Source organism: Palaemon carinicauda, unplaced genomic scaffold (genome assembly GCF_036898095.1).
Source record: "Palaemon carinicauda isolate YSFRI2023 unplaced genomic scaffold, ASM3689809v2 scaffold114, whole genome shotgun sequence".
NCBI classification, from domain to species: domain Eukaryota; kingdom Metazoa; phylum Arthropoda; class Malacostraca; order Decapoda; family Palaemonidae; genus Palaemon; species Palaemon carinicauda.
This window is the reverse complement of record NW_027168638.1, coordinates 195,169-215,387: the sequence shown is the minus strand read 5'-3', so window position 1 is coordinate 215,387 and position 20,219 is coordinate 195,169. Positions and strand designations below refer to the sequence as shown.

Below are 20,219 nucleotides of genomic sequence, written 5' to 3'. Positions count from 1 at the left end.
ACAAGTAAGGTAAGGAGGAGGAGAAACTAAAATTTCGCCCTTTAAGATGTCCAGTCTGGCAACGATGCTCTGACGGGCAAAGAAATCGCAGGAACTCTACGAGAAGCGTGCTCAACCAGGCGATGCATCCTTTGCCTTTCCTTCGATGGGGCAGTGACAGAAAGAAGACGATTGGCACCCTTCCCCTTCAACGTTTGACGGTGCGCAAAGACTCTTTGTTCTGACCGAGGACAATGTTCGCACTAGATGATCTGCCAACTAATTTATCTAAAATAAAAAGCAAAAGGTCAAAACAACCAGTTGGGGACAACATAAGTATTTTACATGTACTGTACATTACCCAGCAGCTGAAAACAAAGTGGCTACACAGTTTGCTAATGAGAGGGCAGGCGAGCTTCCACACCACCTGCTAGTAACCACCGACACCTCGTTAAATTTTAACAACTGAGTTCCAACTGCTCTGAATACACACTCCTATTAAAATACAAGTGTTCGTATATGTGTAGGAACAAATACATCTATAGAATGACATGGTTATAGAAGAGTGGAATAAGGTAATGAAAATGTTCAGAATGCTCTAAGAGTAGGATGAAGAATAGAGGATTGAAAAACAAAGCAAGCAAAAACAAAGCTCAGGATGACTGGAAAGAGAACATGAGAGCAATCATGGATTTGGCCGCGAGGAACAACAGTTATCTATATACCAAGGCACTTCCCCCATGTCCTCTTGATGGGAGGTTCCTATAAGTAGCTTCCTAAGGGATATTTGACTACAGTGATATTCCCAGAGAATTTTACCTTTAGGTCTCCAGAATTCTAACTCCTGGCGCTAATATCCTTAAAATTTCTTTTAAGGACATCGCATAAATCAGGGGACATATATCTTGATACGACACAGCAATCTTCATCCCGAATAGCGTTTTCACCTCGAGGGGGAAGAGTGGCAAAATAGAAGGCGAGCTGCTATCAAGGTTACCCTTTCTCGTTCGCTTCGCTCAAAATCCGTTTTTTGGCCTCAAGCCATGTCGTCCTGATGGAAGTTTACCAGAGAATTACTAGAAAGTACTGTATCTGTGGATTTTCATAGGTGCCTTAACATTGGGACAATTTTTCTATGGTCATCCGGACCATTGAGACAAATGACGTTACCGTTATTTGTCATTACCACTAATCATGGACAATGTTAGTGCTTCCTGCCCCCTGCAGGGAAGAGTCATACTAGACAGTAGAAAAGGGGCCTCAAGGTTAGCATATATTGTATGAACAAACATAAGTATCCACTAGATATACAAAAGGTCTCACGGTTTGTATATATTGTCGGAACAATACCGGTAAGTGTCAACTATATCTATTGTTTGTAAGCATACAATAATATGAGGTTTACTTAAATAAGAGAACTCTGGCATAATTAATGTGCTAATTGCAGGGCGAAATAGGACGCAATTACAGACATTTATTTCGAATAAATGACCAAGTGGAATAACAAGTGTAATAAATGTAACGTGTTAGGGGAATTATACAGTACGTGCAACATATACAGAAAATATTTTTCTCCCTGAAAGGGAAGAAATAATGAGTGCCACTCTAAAACTGAAAGTTTTGATAAATTTTCCCAATATAATTTCAGTAAATGTTGTATACTATCAACACTGTGTACTATGTACACACGGCACAAGTGCTGTCTATATAATTCCACACCTGAGATTTTTTAACAGTCTTAAGTGTCACCGGTGACACTCGCTTCAAAAGCATTGCACTGGAAATGTCAACACCTTTTCACCCTAATTGATAGTCCCAATCAATTAACTGTTCATTGCAGCACTAGACAACGGGTTTTGATACACTACCTGCCACCACCACATAATGCTTCAGTTCGTGGACTTGCTTTGCATAGTGTTTGTAGAACACTCTGGATGATTTCCATCCAGTATATGAGCGAAGACGCTCAAAGTCCATATACTGAAAAAAGTTCAGTGATGAAGCAATTTTCCTCGGAACATGACCTGCGGGTGTACTGTCAGGATCTGCTCTGCGAATGAAGTAGGTGAGCTTCGCCCTCAGTTGTTTTAGGGATAAGTTTGATCCTGAGGTTTCTCCTTTGAAGAGCTGTCCTCCCCTGAAGTCTGAAGTTCTACAAAGATAGACCTTTAGACACTACTGGACAAAGAGAGACATCTTCCTTCAGAGGGCAGATTCTCCAGGGACCCCATCTTTTAGTGGGTAGCTCGTTCTTGGTGAGAAAAGCTGGATCGGGAAAGAGAATCAGTTCTCCCACTTCTGTGAACTGAATGTGGCCCCCATTTCTTGATAGGGCTACTATTTCACCAACTCTAGCCCCTGATAGTGAACAGGAAAATAACCTTCAGGGTTAGATCCTTGAGAGAACAATCTTCATTGTTCGCAGATGAAGCATAATGTAGGACCTTGTCCAAAGACCATGAAATGGGCTTCGGAGGAGCTGCAGGCCTAAGTCTAGCGTATGCCTTCGGGATCTTGTTAAAGATTTCGTTCGTCAGATCCACTTGAAAGGCGTATAGAAGAGGTCTAGTCAAGGCTGACTTGCACGTAGTTATCGTGTTGGCTGCCAGATCTTGATTATGGAGGTGGATAAAGAAGGACAGACAGAAGTTCATGGAAATTTCTTTCGGTCCTTTTGCTTTAACAAAAGCAACCCACCTTTTCCAAGACAATTCATATTGCCTTCTAGTTGACTTAGACTTGTATTCTTCTAAGAAGTCTATACTGCCTTTTGAGATTCCAAATCTTTTCTTAACCGCTAGGGTGAGAAAATCATGAAATGAAGGTTTTGGGATCTCTGATGAAGACAGTTGACTTTTGAACCCATTGAGATCGAGCTGGGTTCAGTGTAAGGCCCAGCCTCAGCCTCAGTTCCATCAGTAGAGGGAACCAGTTGCTCTTGGGTCACTTGGGAGCCACTAGAACTGCTGTTCCTTGGAAGGATCTCAGCATGTTGAGGGCCTTCAGCAGGAGATTGGATGGAAGGAACAGGAAATTCCGGGTCTATTCGTTCCAAACTAGGTACATGGCGTCCGTTATCTCCTCTAGAGGGTCCTCGTATGGGGCTACATATCGAGGTAGTTTCTTGATGACGCTCGTCACGAAGAGGTCGATTTGCAGTTCCGGGACTTGTTCCAAGATGGAAGAGAATGAGTCTGCGTCTGTGGACCATTCTGACTCTATCGGCTTGAGCCTGAGTAGAGCATTCGCTGTCACATTGTGGATCCTTTGTAAGTGAACTGATGATAGGTGCCATCTCTCTAGACAGAGGATGGCTAATATCACATGGATTATATGGGACGATCTCGAGCCTTGTCGGTTCAGACATCTCACTATCACTTCGCTGTCCTGATGAGGGTTGATCTCCGAGGGGAGAGTTTTCCCAATGTCAAAAGGACTGTCATGGCTTCCAAGATGTTGATGAGAAGGGCCTTGAACAGAGACCAAGTCCCTTGGACCTTCCTTTGATGGGAGTGAACTCCCCATTCTTCCGTCGAGGCATCCATGTGGATGGTCATCGATGACAGAGGTGGTTGCAAGGGCACGGTCCTTAGGCTCTTGGCCTTCGACCATGGGTTGAGAAGTGATCGAAATAAGACCGATATTGGTCATTTCAGATCTCTTCGAGCGTTTGATGCGTATCTTCTCCAGACTCCTGACGCATCTTTCAGCTATGCTCTTATCACTGGGTCTGTTACTGCTGCGAACTGGAGAGAGCCCAATACTCTTACCTGTTGGCGTCTTGAAATCCTGTTGGATTACAGTAGTCTCTTGACAGACCCTGCGATCTCCCTCCTCTCTCTTGAGGGATTGGAGGGACAATGTGACAGGATTCCAATGGCCAGCCATTGAAACCCTTGAACTGGAGATGGTCGAGACTTCTTGAAGTTGATTTTGCATCCTGGGTGTTCCAGGAACTGGGTTACTTCTTTGGATGCTTGCAGACCAGCCGTTACGGATGCTGTCCGCACCAGCCAGTCGTCCAGGTACTCTGCTACCTGAACAGTTTCTAAGCGTAGATGTTACACGACTGCGTCTGCCAGTTTCATGAAGATACTTAGGACTATGTTTAGTCCGAAGAGTATGGCTCTTAGAACATACTTTATCTTCTGCAACTTGAATCCCAGGTAGGAGAGGGGGGACTGACTAGAAGTGCCAATAGGCATCTGTCAGGTCTATCGAGACTGTAACGCCCCTTTTTGTAAAGGAGTCCTTATGTGTTGAAGGATTAACATCCTGAACTTGGTGTTTTTTATGAACTTGTTGAGTGGCGACAAGTCCAGAATGACTGAATTTTCCTGAGTCCTTCTTGGGAACACAAAACAGCCTTCCCTGGAAATTGATGGACTTTTCTTTCCTTATAACCTGTATGCTCAAGAGCTATAGGGTATACTCTTCTAATACAGGGTTGGAGTGTTGGAAGAGTTGAGGAATTGATGGTGGGGACTTGTTCCGTTTCCATCCTAGTCCAATCTTGATTAGGCCATGGGCCCAAGGATCGAAGGTCCAACGATCCTGAAATTGTTGGAGCTTAAGGTTCCTATTCTCCGTGATGGCTTTCTCGACTACCTCTTTGACTACTTCATTTGGAAAGAGGTCTTTACCCCAGATGTTAGAAGCTTCTTGGTTTCATGTTTCACTGTTGCCGCAGCGAACACAAACTCTCTGCAGGCTCTCCTAGCCTTCATGAAAGCATACAGATCCTTAACTAGGTTGGCCATATGCATTTTGGCCGGGACCATGAGCATGCCTGGGGTACTTCGTTGGCCTGCCACATCTCTATGCAGTTTTGTAGGGATAAAGAGGACGCAAGTCTCTCCTTCGTCTCTTGTTCCTTGCACAAGAGAAAGTCAGAAAGTTTAGGGAGGTTCTTGCTAAACTGTCGTCCAGCGATGTCCGCGTCCAGATTCCCTACTGAAAAGGTTAGGTGGACTTCCTTCCATTCCTTCTCCTGCATGGGCAAGGCTAACGACAGAGGCCTACACTCCTCCAGTGCAGGGCATGGTTTGCCTGCCTCCACTGCCTTGGCAACAGATTTAAATCCCTTCAGCGTAAAGGGGAAGGCTATTGAAGCAGGAGGCAAGAAAGGTCGGGTGTTTCTTGCTCAAGGCGAACACTTTCGACACCGAATAGCCCGCCCTTCTCAGGCTACTTGACAAGAGAGCCTGTGCCTTATCGCGGTCGAAAACTGTCTCCTCTTTTGACATTGATTCATGCTTCAGTTGAATGAAGCAATCAGGGTAAGTGTTAAGGCTTGGCCTAAATTGGATGTCGTCTAAGGGGACAGCTCCCATCTTCTCTGAGATGTAGAGTTTGCCGTTCAAATTCGGCATAAACTCCGCATACCTCCAGGGATTGGTTTTGGAGCAGGTCGGGAAGTCTTGGCCTCTGGGTCGCTTGTATGACCCTCAGGAGGCGATAAGTGGAGCTTCACGGAGCTCTCTCTTAAGTTTCGCTTCCTTTTCTTCGCCTTGCAAACGCCTCGTTTGCGAAAGTTCCCCATTAAATCCGTAAAATGGGCCAGTGCCTGGCCCATGTTGTCCAATGGAGGGATAGAAGGTGAAGACGTCGAGGGTAACGGTTCCGGTGCCGGCACAGACGGAAGGAACTCCGACTCGACATCATCATCTTCTTCCAGAGGTGGAGTAGACTTCTCCTCAGAATGATCCTTTAATAGATCCTTTTCAGTGTCCATAGACACTGACATCCTTACCTCCTGGGGGATGTCCACGGCAATCTGGATGCAGGGAGGTTCGAGTGGTGCTTGGGGACCAACTATTTCACTACCCGCTTTCAGGAACAGTAAGCTACACATCCTATCGTTAGGTAGGTATGGTCCTGAAGAGTTCTTCTGGAACCCTCTTATCCACTTGTGCAGCTTTTCACGTCCCGCATCCCTTGACTCCGTTGACTTGGGGTCGTCGAAACCTTCGGTCACCAAGGTCTGGCAAATATTGCAGACTTGGGGGTCCCAATATTGCAGGGATTCGGTAATGATGGTGCAGGGGGCATGAGACCTGCACGCTTTGTGACCGTAGAAGTTCTTACTCCTAAGGTTGCAGAAGATCGCATCGCATTTCCTCTGGGGTTCCTCCTGTAAAGAAAGGAAAATTAAATGAGTATGCGATTGTTTATCTCACATGATAAACAAACATGTAAATTTTAACATTTTAATTATTATAGCTTAGGATAGTAAGCTACAAAGAAATAGGGAAAGACACATACTTGTGTATCCCTTCCAGTCCATTGCTGTGACCTCCCCCCAATATTAAGGATATAGAGTTTCCTTTATCAGGGTAACTCAAAAGAGAAGGGTTCTAACTTCTAGGGATAGAAAAAGTGTGCACAGTTACTGACCCTTCTTAATTACTTAATATTGTGGGGTAAGTGTTAACTGATTTTTAATCAGAGTATTGAAGGAATTCTATTCTTTCAATAGGACTGGTCTCAGCAAAAGACTGTGAAAGGATACACAAGATATGTTGGAAAATAACTACTGTATAATATATACAATAGTTTTCTATCTGCAGTATATACTCTACTGCAAATATACTGGCTACTGTATAATCATATACTGTAGTTCAGCCGGCAGGGCTAGCCCTGGCGGCTCATTCTGGCCGGCATGTCGCCGGCTGGGTAGTACCTGGCCGCACTGGTACAGTCGGCATGCCGCCGACTAAGTACCTGATGGCACCGGCCCATGGGTTAGTACCTGGCGGCACTAGCAGACAGAGAGAGAAAAAGCATGAAGGACTGCCTTATTTAATTGTATGTTTACACTAAATAAGGATGTAAGTATATAATCTTACTGCCTTCCTCCAGAAAGAAGGCTCAAATGGAAGGGGAGAATGCATCATTCAGGCTTCCATCCATCCGCAAGGTCTGTTGCCGGCGTTGCCGGTTACAAGAATGTGGATGGCAGTCCAAGGGAAGACTGAAGAATCTTAAGCGGCAGAGGGGTCTCCCACCAGCAGCCGCCATAGCAGGCACAACATTCCCGGATCCTTGTGTCCATAAGGGAAAGACTGAGTGACTAAACAGCTGCTTATGTAGGAGCCCGGCCGGCCCCACAACCCACCCGGCAAGCGGTGAGATTGCAGGACGACAGCCACATGGATTGCGATGGCTAAGTCATCGCTAAAGGACAGAGGGGCCAGGGAAAAGGGTCCTGTATAAAGTGTGGAATGCGGCGGCAAGATTGCCGTCCCTACCACACAAGGAAGAAACTCTGTTTCGATATCGGCGCCATCCTAGGCGGCAGAAGAATTTCATTCTTCAGCCTAGGGTCTGCCGAAATGGTGTTAATATGAGGCGGCAGGATTGCCGCCGCCTCTCAACACGGGAGAAACATCGTTTCAGTGTCGGTGCCATCCTAGGCAGCAGAAGAATGTCTATTCTTCAGCCTAAGGACTGCCAACACAGGACTAGTCTTTTAGGCCGTAGGGGAGAAGGTGGCGGCATCAAACTACCACTTCAGGTGCGGCCTAGGAAGGCTTAGCCTCCTATGCCGGCGGCTATTAGCCGGCAGGGGAGTGACTACTCACCCTGTAGCTCTGCCACCGGCAGAAAGACTGAATACTCTGAGGTTCTGTCGAAAACCAAAGCCGGGCTCTCACCAGCAAAGGTGGGAGGCAGAAAACCCTGGCCTAGGCAAGCCGGAGTGAACTACTCTATAGCAAGACCAGAAAGGGTTGCCGCCCGTGGCGGCACTCAGAGAGAAAAAGGGATTACCCTTAAATCTCCACAGGAGACAAGTATCGAGTTATATAATTCTAGGAGATGTACTATCTCCCGTTGAATCAATAAAACGATACGAGGGTAAACGGGGATAATGTCTGAAAGTATACTACACTGCCTAGTCTAGGTAGCCTAGGCAAGACGAGATCTCGGTTACCTAAATCGCCGAAACTCTAACGTATACGATTGACAAAGGAAATTATGCATAAAATAAATATCTTTACTAGTATAATTGTGCCTAAATAGCTTTCATAAATTATTAATGCTATTACAACTGGGGAGTCATTCTGCTAACTAAATAACACATGCATAACGAACGATAGCGCCCATAGAGCCTCCGGTGACAGGCCTAGCTCCTTAACGCAAATAATTTACTCTAATTTCACTGTGAAGCAGGAGCTAAAAATTATACACTGTAAAGAATCAATACTCAACTTTCCAGAGGCGAAAGAAGCTGGAGATTGCATAATAAATCCTCACAAAATCGATCAAAAACATTAGATCAACAGGGAACACCACCGTGCGAATTCGCTACAAAAATAGGAATAAGGGCCATCTTGAATGTAGCGCCATCTAGATACTCAATAGTAGTATGGGAGAAGGGGTAACCTTGATAACGGCTCCCCTTCTGTTTTGCCACTCTTCCCCCTCGAGGCGAAAACGCTATTCGGGGTGAAGATTGCTATGTGTCGCATCAAGATATACGTCCCCTGATTTATGCGATATCCTTAAGAGAAATTTTAAGGATATTCGCGCCAGGAGTTAGAATTCTGGAGACCTAAAGGTAAATTCTCTGGGAATATCACTGTAGTCAAATATCCCTTAGGAAGCTACTTATAGGAACCTTCCATCAGGATGACATGGCTTGAGCCCAAAAAGTACTGTTGGCAAAACTGACAGCTAGAACGAGAGTTCATACAACTCTCTTGCCAGTTGTGTAACACCAGAAGAGGGGAAGACTGGTTAGGACTAGCTAAATTATCCAGGTAAGTGTTATTGATTTTATGAAAATCCACATTTATAAACATTACATCATGATCATTTATCTAACCTGATTATCGTCATTGGCAAGGAGGAAAGAACTGTTAAAAGCATTTTTTTCTTTTTTAACAAAACAATGATTAAATTAACAAAGAAAATACTAAACCTGAACAATTCTTGCCTGATACAAAGCAAACTGCAAGAAGAAAAGGCCAAAGGAGAATAGAAGGTCAGTCTAAACATTGATCAGTTGCACCATCAAAATGCCCCGGCCAATGGCAACGTACCTACTACGAAGCGAAAGGCGAGGTCAGAAGACGACACCTTCGGAGAAGTGCCGGATGACAGACGAAGGGAAGCAAACGAGATTCCCGTGATAAGCGAAACAGACCGCTCCTCGGCAAACTACTACTTCTTCGCACAAGAACGAGACCCAGAGGCAGGTGATATAAAAAGAAAAATACTGGTGAATGCTACTAGACCCAAAAACGATCTCACAAATTGCGTGAGGAGGATGAAAGATTTAAAAAAAAAAAAAACTCCAAATAGAAAATTTGGCTCCTAGGGAAAAACTAAATCTTCATAAATCCACAGAAGACCGAAGACAAGCAGTCGAGAGTCAAACTTGAGCCTCACATCAAGAGAAGTCATTTGTCGCAAATGAAATAATTAAAAGAAGACTAAACATCTTGTCAGGAGAAAAGCCAATGCCCCTCCTTTCAGCAAGCCTGAGATTTAGTGTAAACTTACAAGAGAATGGTAAAAACTAAAACCCCCAAAATCTTCTCTCTTGGCTTACGGCATAAAATCCTACACTAGCTATCGTAGACACAGCTCTCTTGAAAAGAAAACAACGTACATCGAGCTCTAGGATTAGAGTGAGTTGCCAAGCAGTGGAATAACTCTCTCAACTGCCTCACAAAAGGACTGTAAACATAGTTTGAGTAGCCTACATGTGAGGCGACTGTTGGCAAGCAGAAGATGAACAGATAGAGATGTTCGTTACTGTCTTCAGACCTTTTGAGTCAAAGCTTCAAGGCAACTGATTATCAAATGGAAGAAACATAGGTAAGAAACGACTCATTTCACTAAAGGCCGCCTGAGCTGGTTGCTTAGTTTGGATTCAGGAGACCTGGGAGAGTCCAACGCAACCCAAGTCACTAGGACCTCGAACAACCAACGCAGACCAGCGAACCACGAGTCGCCAACTCGCAAGGCAACTGCCACCAAGTGAAATGGTTGGAGACGACTCAGACCTACAGAATGAGCGTCTGGTCAGCCTGTCGGTCTTGTGTACGAAGACAACGGGGTTGGGGAGATGAAGCAGCATGATCATTCGCAATGTTTTGACCTCAAGAACTAACGCGAGTAACTATCTCGTGCACCTGCTGACGAGAAACAGGAACAAAAAGTAGTTGGCAATGTTGAGAGCCCGACCTCTGAATATTTGTTGCCAACGCTGAATGAGAGACTGATCAAGCCATCGGAGTTAGGGGACTTGGACTTGTGAAGTTTCATTAAAAAGGATATCTGTAGTGGCACTTATTTTATAGTTAAGCTTCTTAATTACTCGACTCATTTCCTTCAATAGTACTGCATGCAGCCAGTAACTGTGCTATGTTGGTCATCAGAAGGGGGGGGGAGAGTAAATTACAGTGAAGTACTGACGAAAGAAGAAAAATCCAAGCGATTGAGAAGCTCAATTGTAAGATGAATGTCACTGACGCAGCTATCCTTTTTAATGAAACCTGCTCCAAAGAGGGTCAATATACGAAAAACACGCCAGGTCGCCAAATGAGAAGGGACAGGCGACTCAAGCTCCTGAAGTGAGCGCCTAGTCAGACCGAATCTTGCAACATTAAATGACTTGGAGTAACGGCGCATGTCATCCCCGATCGCCAAGACATACCGAGAACATCTGCCGCCTGGAGGAGCTGCTCCAAAGCGACATATGGCATCAGCAGGCAGCAATTCGTTTCACAATGATAACGCCTGATCAGTTTGCTGGTGTGGTGCCAGGCGACATTGGGGTGCATAGATGATGCGGCCCAATGTTCCTATACCACACAACAGCATTACTCATTGCCACTTGTCTCATTTGAGTGTCTGACAACAAGAAGCAAGGTACCAAGAGTAACTGGTGACACCGTCACCAAGAGTCGTAAGGAGACCACCTCTTCTTGGCTCTGAAAGGGTTAACAAGCATTAAATTTAAATCTAACTATCCAGTCACCCAGCCAGATCATACTAATACGTACCCATTGACCCAGCGACAAAAATGACTCCTAAACTAAGCTAGGTACGGGGGGGGGGGGTGTTAACACTACAAAATAAGAAACCCAAGTAGGGTTTCTTCTCTGACAACATGTCCTGCCAAAACCAGCGGACCTAAGGACAAGGTCGCCAAGAGAAAAAATAATTAACAGAGGTTAAGATGTAATGTCCGGTAAGGCCAGATATGTTATGATTTTCCTAATCAGGAAGTTGTATAGGAGAAACTTGGAGTTCGAACTAGCAGCGAAAGTTTCGTGTGAAACAGGATGACAAAAAATTGTTAATATGACTGATCTATTTGGCATTATTACTGAACTTGAAACTATATTATTCATATTTACAACACTAAGAAAAAACTAATAGTGTATTGCACAGATACAAAATTGAATTTGTCTACCAACAACACTATTTTTTAACCGAGAAGAACACTCGCCGTATTTCCTTTTAATATAAAGCTCTTCTGATCTCCTATGTTTTACATCTAAAACATTCAACCAAAACGTCCAAACTTATTGGATACGCGATTGAAAGGAAACTTCTCAGAAGATCCCTTACAAAATAACTGAAAGGGAAGCAGATGACTGGACCTTTGGATAATTGAGGAATAAACCTAATTCACGAATCTTTCTTACCTCATCGTCCATACATGAACCTCGGTAAGACCCAAATCATCACCCCTCGGTCGCCCTGAGGATTGAAGACTATAATACTGTATTATTATTATTACAGTATAATTAATTGCTAAACTACAAAGCCAGTTGGAAAAGTAAGAAGCTATAATTTATTCTCAAGGACTCCAACTTGGGAAATAATCTACTTCTTTGTCTGCATCTTTTCCCACTTTTATATGGGGTCGATGTTTTTGGCCAGCTTTCTCCATCTACCTCTGTCCCACACTTCATCACCGGTTAATCCCTTTGATTGAAGGTCATCCACCTTCGCTTTGGTCTCCCTCTCCTTCTCGTTCCCTGTGAACTATGTTAGTAGTTCGTATCGTTCGGGCCACTTTTACAAGAATGCTCTGTGGTTCCGTGTCATATGCTGCCGTAAAGTCGACAAAGACTACCAGTGATTTGGCTCTTGTCAGCTTAGTCTGTCGACAGTTGTTCTTCGACACGTGGTTGGATACGGGCTAAGATCAATCGTTCATTTAATTTGTACAGGATACACAGTAAGGGTATTGGTGGATAACTTTTGGGGGATGATCTTGTGAATTTCAGTTACCCTTTTTTGGCTCATAGATCCTTCAAGCACTTTTGTTTAGGGAATACCTTTTATACCAATACCAGTGTTAAGTGTTTCTCTTTCAGCTCCCCCGTCAGGTACCTGTTGATGGTACCCAAGGTAAAGGTATGACTGAACGCCCCTCTTTTGAATTCTGGCATGGCTTAGGCCATGTTGATTGGATGGTTGTGTAAACACACTTGATGGACTGGAGCATTTGACAAGAGTTGTATGATTCTCATTCCAACCATCAGTGTTACCAATGGCAGAACAGAATAGGTAGTATCAGGGTAGTGAATGTGGTAAAAACTTGGGCAGGTTATTGGGATTAAGGGGTAGAGAAATAGCCTTGCTGAAACCAGGGAAAGACCCATCATCCCCCAAAAGCTATCCACCCATATTCTTGCTGTGTATCCTGTATCTTAGCCCGTATCCAACCAAGTGTCGAAGAACAACTGTCGACAGACTAAGCTGGCTTTAGACCTGGTCAATCCTGCTGCAGTCAGGTATTAAACCAGACGCAATACGTCGAGGACAGGTTTGACAAGAACCAAATCACCGGTAGTCTTTGTCGACTTTACGGCAGCATATGACACTGAACCACAGAGCATTCTTGTAAAAGTGGCCCGAACTATACGAACTACTAGCGAACTGTATATCACATTATTGAATCATTGCTTACCAACTGGTGATTTTTTGTAGAAATGGATGGTAAGAAAAGCAGATGGAGGATTATTATGATTATTATTATACTGTAACTTGCTAAGCTACAACCCTAGTTGGAAAAGCAGGATGCTATAAACCCAGGGGCCCCAACAGAGAAAATAGCCGTGAGGAAAGGAAACAAGGAAAAAATATTTTAAGAACAGTAATAACATTGAAATAAATAATTCCTATATAAACTATAAAACTTTAACAAAACAAGAGGAAAAGAAATTAGATAGATTAGTGTGCCTGAGTGTACCCTCAAGCAACAGAACAATGGCCTTCCACAAGGGTCAGTGCTGGCACCCATGCTATTTAGCATCTATACAAATGACCAGCCACAGTACCTGTCAAATATCCCCACAATCCGCCTCTTCCACTGCCTTCGAAGAAAGACTGTCAAACACCTAACTACTCTCTCCCCCTACAACAAAAAGTGGCACCTCGATGCTAATCCGAGCAAAACACAAGTGTGTGCCTTCCACCTTAACAATCACCAGGCAAACATTAAGCTATAGATCAAATGCGGTGACAAAGAAACTGGAAAATCACCCCTGCCCAATCTACTTAGGTGTCACCACTGACAGAATGCTTTCCTTTAAAGAGAACATAAATAAAAGCAAACATGAAGTAGCAACTAGGAACAACCACCTCTGCAAAATTGCCAAACCCAGCTGGGGAGCTGATCCTGCGACAAACAGCCACAGCACTTTATTACTCTACTGTGGAGTGAGTAGCTTACTGTGCACCATTGTGGGCAAGATCATGCCATGTGCATAAGGTAGACCCTAAGCTAAATACTCTTAAGTCCTGTCTGATTATTACTTGTACCCTAAAATTAACACCTGTACCATCTTTATATAAAGGAAGGCCAGTATTCCACAACCCCACATCAGATGAGAAACACTAGCAAAAAAATGAAAAGAATAAACAAATTGATGACCCAAGGCATCCACTCCACAATCATAAGGGAGCAAGCCAAAGACCTGGAATCCCGCAAGTTTTGACCAGTGAATAGACTGGAACCAATCTGGACAGCTGCTTACAGGGTAGAGAAATGGTGGAAACATGACCAATGGCCATCCAATGAGGCACTGCCCAGCCCAAAACGAAGACCTGCCCAGTGGAACAACCCTCCCCAGGAAGGACAGGGCAACCCTAAACAGAGCAGGGGTAAAAGTGGGCAAAAGACGAGTGAGACCCAAGCTAACGCCGACCTAGCTCAGGACTACCCTCAGGGCACGTTCTCCTTACGCCTGAGTTAGTCCCCACAGAAAACGGAAGTAGGGTAGACTACACAAAACTCTGGTCGGTTGAGAGGAGATTCCAGGTAACTCCTAAGAAAGTAGTTCGAGGTAAGTCTCTGTGTTGGAACAAACTGGAGATAACCGCCACAAATGGGAATCAGCCACCAACCCTGAATGCCCATGTGGGGCAACATTACAAACAGTGGAACACATCCTAAGAGGGCACCCACTGGGGCAATGCTCAGATCAACACCTCGGAGAGGCAAATGACAACATCCTCCTGTGGGTTCAACATCTCAACATCGGTGCAACATATGATATGATAATTAATGTGGAAACATTAAAACTTACGTGTATTCATTGAAAACCATCTTTTGCATTACAGAAACATTCAATTTTAAAAGTATTAAATCTTCAAATTATAACCGTAACTGAATGAAAAACAGAAGGTGAATAAGACATGCTTCAGAAAATCTTCCACATACCCCGCTCCCTATGTAAATAGAAGAAACTCAAAGAAAATCAACACCAGGAAATCTAGAAAGTGTAAAGAAATTTAATCTAAGAGATGAGAATCTGTCATTGATGACACTACACCTCATTACATTCAGCAATAAGATATCTATCTGTCTCATTCAAATGGCAGAATTAGATTTAATTCATCGTCTTCTACTCTACTTATGCAAACACTGACAACAAACGACCCGAAATTAAACCCAATTGATCTCACTTAGTACAGTTAACATTAGGGTGAGCTATGAGTCCAAACAAATTGAATTTCCAAAAACAAACCATGACAGCCTCTGGACATGATTACTGCTCTGTACCACAAATACAATCGATATACTGTAAACTTAATTAATAACATCAGATATCTAATTTCGTTAACTCACATTAATACTGAAACCTGTAGAATTTATTCTAAAATAAATTGGGTTATGGATTTTACCCACAAGACCCAGCCCTGGGACTTGGAATATTACTCAGCAAAATATCTTTAAATCTTAACTTCATTCTTGTGAAACCTGAATACAGTACTGTACTAAGAATGCTATAAAATAATTTGATGAGAAACTCTCTCTCTCCAGAGAGACCATTACAGACTGAAATGTTTGAGAAGAGCAATTGTGGAAATGAAATAGAAACCAAATATTTAGATATTTTAATGAAGATTCTCTTCTAAAGGACACTTCAATGAAACTTATATAATCTAAACTAATCACTAAGAACAGAAAATAGATTGCATTAACAAAATCAAAAAATCTTAAAAAATAATGATACTTTTCTACCTTATTACTATACTTATATTCAAACCTCCAGAATAAAGCTATCTCCATACTATAGTACTTTGTAATTAACTGTGTGGCTTCATATTCCAATATGAGCAAACTGGCCTTTAAATCTTCCTTCCCGCTAACATTCATAACTTCACTACAGTACAAGAAGCAGGTAGAATCATCCAGTATTACTTAAAAAAAAAAAAAAAAGAGAATGTCACCAACATTCTTTCAAAAGGCTTAATGCTGTATATCATTCTGTAAGCTTTATTTACGCTGTGACCAGGCCAATCAACTACTGGCCCTGCAACTGAATCAGCAGATATTTACAAGTTCAAACTTAGTACAAATGTTTTTTTTTTTTAACGATGTTTCATTTCCTGGTTTTTATAATGCTTATACATTCAACATTGTTATCTATCTTAAAATAATCTCATTTTTAATTTCTCTTATATAGTTTATTCTTTACATTCCTATTTCTTCACTGCACCAGGCTGTCTACTATTTGGTCCCTTGGGCTGGTAGCAATTTGCTTTTGCCCCTTGGCTTCTAATAGTAAAAATTATGCTAATATGAAAAATTTGGAAATGATTTGTAGTTTTCTTTACTATACAAACCTGGAGCTCTTTGCAGTGGATATACAATTTGGGAATGGCTGGAACTAGCAGTAGACCATTTAGCAAGGTATAACTACCCTACGGTAGTTAGCGAAGGGAGAGCAAGAGTTGGACCAACCACCCTGCTTACACCAGCAGTTATAACTGATCGTCCCTTTGCAATTGCGGCAGGACTTCCTGAGGGAAGGTGATGGCGGGATCAATATGTGTTAAGAGCTCCAGAATTGTATACATAGGGAAAATGCAAATCATTTCCAAATTTGTCATTTGTTACGGCACTATATACAAACTCCAACGATCTTTACAGTGGAGACTCACCGTTAGGTGGGTGCAAGTCCAAAAAACTAACTGGCTAGTGCCTGACCTGAGGTGTTACTCTGTGCTTCGCATGAGCTGTTTGCAGGCATCATGTCACATCGTTGACTCTGAGAGCTAACGCCCTGGGCAATCGTGCGAAGGGGTGAGAACTTTTATCTGTAATCTCTGCTGTTTTTTCTTCTTTATTCCAAATCAAAATATCAGATTTTATAGCAGCTCCTTTTATAATGATTCTCGAGGAAACCTTCAGAGCAAAATGCTTTGCCACACTCCTTGCACTTGAAGGGTTTCCCTTCCATGTGAGTTCTTCTTAAATGGTTATTGAGTTTTTCTTTTATATCATATGTTTTGCCACATTTATGACATTGGAATAGATCTCCCATGTGATTTCTTAAATGTGCACCGAGATATTGTTTCGAAGTAAAGGCTTTGCTACAGACATCACACTTGTATGGCTTCTCTCCCGTGTGAACTATTAAATGTCCAGTGAGATGGTGTTTCGTAGTAAATGCTTTGCTACACACATCGCACTTGTATGGCTTCTCTCCCGTGTGAATTCTTAAATGTGGAGTGAGATTTTGTTTTGTAGTAAATTTTTTATTACATATATTGCACTTATATGGCTTTTCTCCTGTGTGAACTCTTGAATGTACAGTGAGACAGTGTTTCGTAGTAAATGTTTTGCTACAGATCTCGCACTTGTATGGCTTCTCTCCCGTATGACCTCTTAAATAGGAAGTGAGATGGTCTCCCGTGTGAACTCTTGAATGTACAGTGAGACAGTATTTCGTAGTAAATGTTTTGCTACAGACATCGCACTCGTATGGCTTCTCTCCTGTGTGAAGTCTTAAATGTACAGCGAGACTGTATTTTGAAGTAAATGCTTTGCTACAGACATCACACTTGTATGGCCTCTCTCCCGTATGAACTCTTAAATGTGCAGTAAGATGGTGTTTAGTAGTAAATGCTTTGCTACAGACATCGCACTTGTATGGCTTGTCTCCTGTGTGAACTCTTGAATGTACATTGAGACTGTGTTTCATAGTAAATGTCTTTTTACAGACATCGCACTTGTATGGCTTCTCTCCCGTGTGAACTCTCGAATGTACAGTGAGACTGTGTTTCATAGTAAATGTCTTGTTACAGACATTACATTTGTATGGCTTCTCTCCCGTGTGAACTACTAAATGTCCAGCGAGGTGGTGTTTCGAAGCAAATGCTTTGCTACAGACATCGCACTTGTATTGCTTCTCTCCCATGTGAACTCTTAAATGTAATGTAAACTTACGTCTATCAGAAAAAGCTTTCCCACATACAGTGCATGTGTTTCGCTTTCTAGTTACAGCTCTGGAGTTAACATTACCAAAGATTCTTTTTCTTATCTGCTTCTCATTTATTTGATTCCCTTCTTGATTCAAAACATCTTTCTGTGATAATTCTCTTCCACTGATCACACATGAAAGTCTTCCTTTTTCTTTTCTTTTATCCGCTTTCACAACTGTCCTTAAGCAAGTCTGTACATTTTCCTCGTCGTCGACGTCCCCTTTACAGCTTACTGAACCGTTTTCACTCACTGATGTATCGTACTCGTAGGAATTTTTCAAGTAGCTTTCGCTGGAATCAAATATTTCTGGCTCTACTTTGACTTCCATATCTGGATCCGAGAAAAGAGCGCCATCATTAAAGAGAGCATCACTGCTAGACGTATCATTATTTTCTGGATTGACTGCAAGTGAAAGTGGATCTTCAATTTTACTTTTCATTGGAAATTCAAAAGGTGGTTTAGAATTCATCCTCCTCTCCCTATCACAAGATGACAAACCCCTTAATATTATTTTCAATAGACTCCAAAGATGAAATTAAGACTAAACTTCCTATTCTCAGACATCATACTGTACAACAAAAACTTCCAACATGACCCTTTCTTTTCCAGTCTTATGTCTCTAGCATATACCTTCAGTAGATTACAAGCTTTGGCAGCAAGAGGTGGTTGATTCCTTCCTTTGGGATGAAAAGTCTGGAAGAAAAGGAAACTACAATCAGTTGGAGAAGAGGAAAACTCAATAAAATTAATGGAGTTTTCTAAAAAATAAAATAAATTCATAAAGTTACGTAATTTGCATTTTTCCTAAACATACAAACCACAGACATTAATTTGTGTTCTATCTGTTCTTGTTACACATTTCAGGCATCTAAAAATCTCATATCCTCTGTAGATTCTATAATCCACAGTATTTCCTGTGACATAATTGGTTTTATTCTTTAAATAGTTTTCCCCTTGCTCTTCAAAAAGACAGTTTCATCCATTGTCTTATTTCCTTTACTGTACTTCCTCTCCAGTCATCATTAAAATTGTCTTGCTAATACTGCTATGCACCTCTGAGCCTTCCTCCAGAATTATGAACAGCAAAAGGCTTTATAGTAATCTTGCACAGACACAAAAATTTACCATAAACTCTTCCATATCATTCCATCTGCCTTTTGCTTTGGTTCTAGTGTTATGGCAAAGTAACATTACTCACTTGGTAAGTTGTTTCTTTCTGATTGCCTTTGTGTTGTCCAGTACCTTCTCAAGAACAACAGATACCCTCCATCCCTGTGAAGATGGACCAGGAATTCTGCAATTTTAGGCTGAGAGTGTCTGGAAGAAGAATGAACTTTCATCTGGCACCAGGGTAAAAAAAAACTGCCCATTTAACTTGATAAACTCAATGTGTAGAGCGTCAAATGTCTGAGGCTAACTAAACGAAAAGCCTTCTTACCTTGAGAACCTCCGGACAGGCTCCAAGCATGAAGATGAAGCATGTGGAGCCCCTGATGGAAACGGTTAAAGTGGGGCTGTTCGTGTAGATCTGATCTATCTAGCAATCAAATAGGAGGCTCCACTAAGACCACAAAGAGGTCTGGGAACCAGTCCTTCTGTGGTCAGAAGGGAGCGATGAGGGCCAAGGAAAGACGACTGGTTTCCCTCGCCTTGATAAGAGCCACCCAAATCAGAGAGAGGGGGAAGGTGTACTCCTGAAGACTTCTTAAGCTTGTAAGGGAGCATTTGTCCTTCTCTGGATACTTGAATGAAGGAAAGCCGACTTAGCAACAAAAGTTCATTCTTATGACGTGGAATAAGAATTGAATAAAAACTAGGCATAAAAATTATTTTTAAAAAAAGCCGCCCATTCATTGGGCACTCCTATAGCAATACAAAAACACAAGTACCTTTCTTTTTTTTTTTAAGACACCCCCACACCCAAAAATTAAAATATAAAAGGTTTATGAAGCAAATTTCTTAGCAATTAACACCAAGAAAGAGCCTTTTCAGTCAAGGTCTAAGTATTCAAACAAAGTTCCAAGGTTGCGACTTAAGAAAGCTTCAAGCTTAAAGCAGAACCAGGCAACATTGTGGTTCATTTTCTCCAAAAGGAGTCACCAGGGTTTGGACATTGACAACCCTTAACTTTGACTGCTGCTGAACTCTTTCTATGCCACTTTATTGTCACTTGTTTCTGGGGATGTGTATGTGAAACACTACCCATGGAAAATCTGTCAATATATATGAGGCAATTATATTATGATGGAAAACAACTGACAGTGATAAAAATAATTATGAGATAGCAATAATACATGATATATGGTATCCAGCCTCAAGCTTATTTTCCCTGATGGGTCCACTTACAGTCTGTGAAATATACAAAATCAATAAACACTATGGTAATCAATGCTATGCAATCATTCTCTATGTTCCAGCTAGTGATAACTGGCAAGAAAAAGGTTGCTTAACTGTAAAACACAAAAGAATTATGTCTCATTTTATAGTTCCACAGCAG

The 20,219-nt window shown here is 42.2% G+C and overlaps 1 protein-coding gene across 2 annotated transcripts in view; it reads right to left on the bottom strand.

Annotated features, from left to right (window-relative positions):
- Positions 1-15,334: 15,334 nt before the first annotated feature.
- The window catches only part of LOC137635329 (zinc finger protein ZFP2-like), a 56,468-nt gene continuing 51,583 nt past the window's right edge, over positions 15,335-20,219 (bottom strand). Inside the window, exons 1-2 of one of the 2 annotated variants that reach the window (XM_068367797.1) lie at positions 19,161-19,360; positions 15,335-18,415 (exon numbers count right to left, since the gene is read on the bottom strand). In XM_068367797.1, coding sequence (XP_068223898.1) covers positions 16,599-18,191 — 1,593 coding nt within the window. In that variant the 5' untranslated portion in view covers positions 18,192-18,415; positions 19,161-19,360 and the 3' untranslated portion in view covers positions 15,335-16,598. Of the gene's footprint in view, positions 18,416-19,160; positions 19,361-20,219 lie in introns of those variants that run through there. The other variant, XM_068367796.1, reaches the window with a different exon arrangement.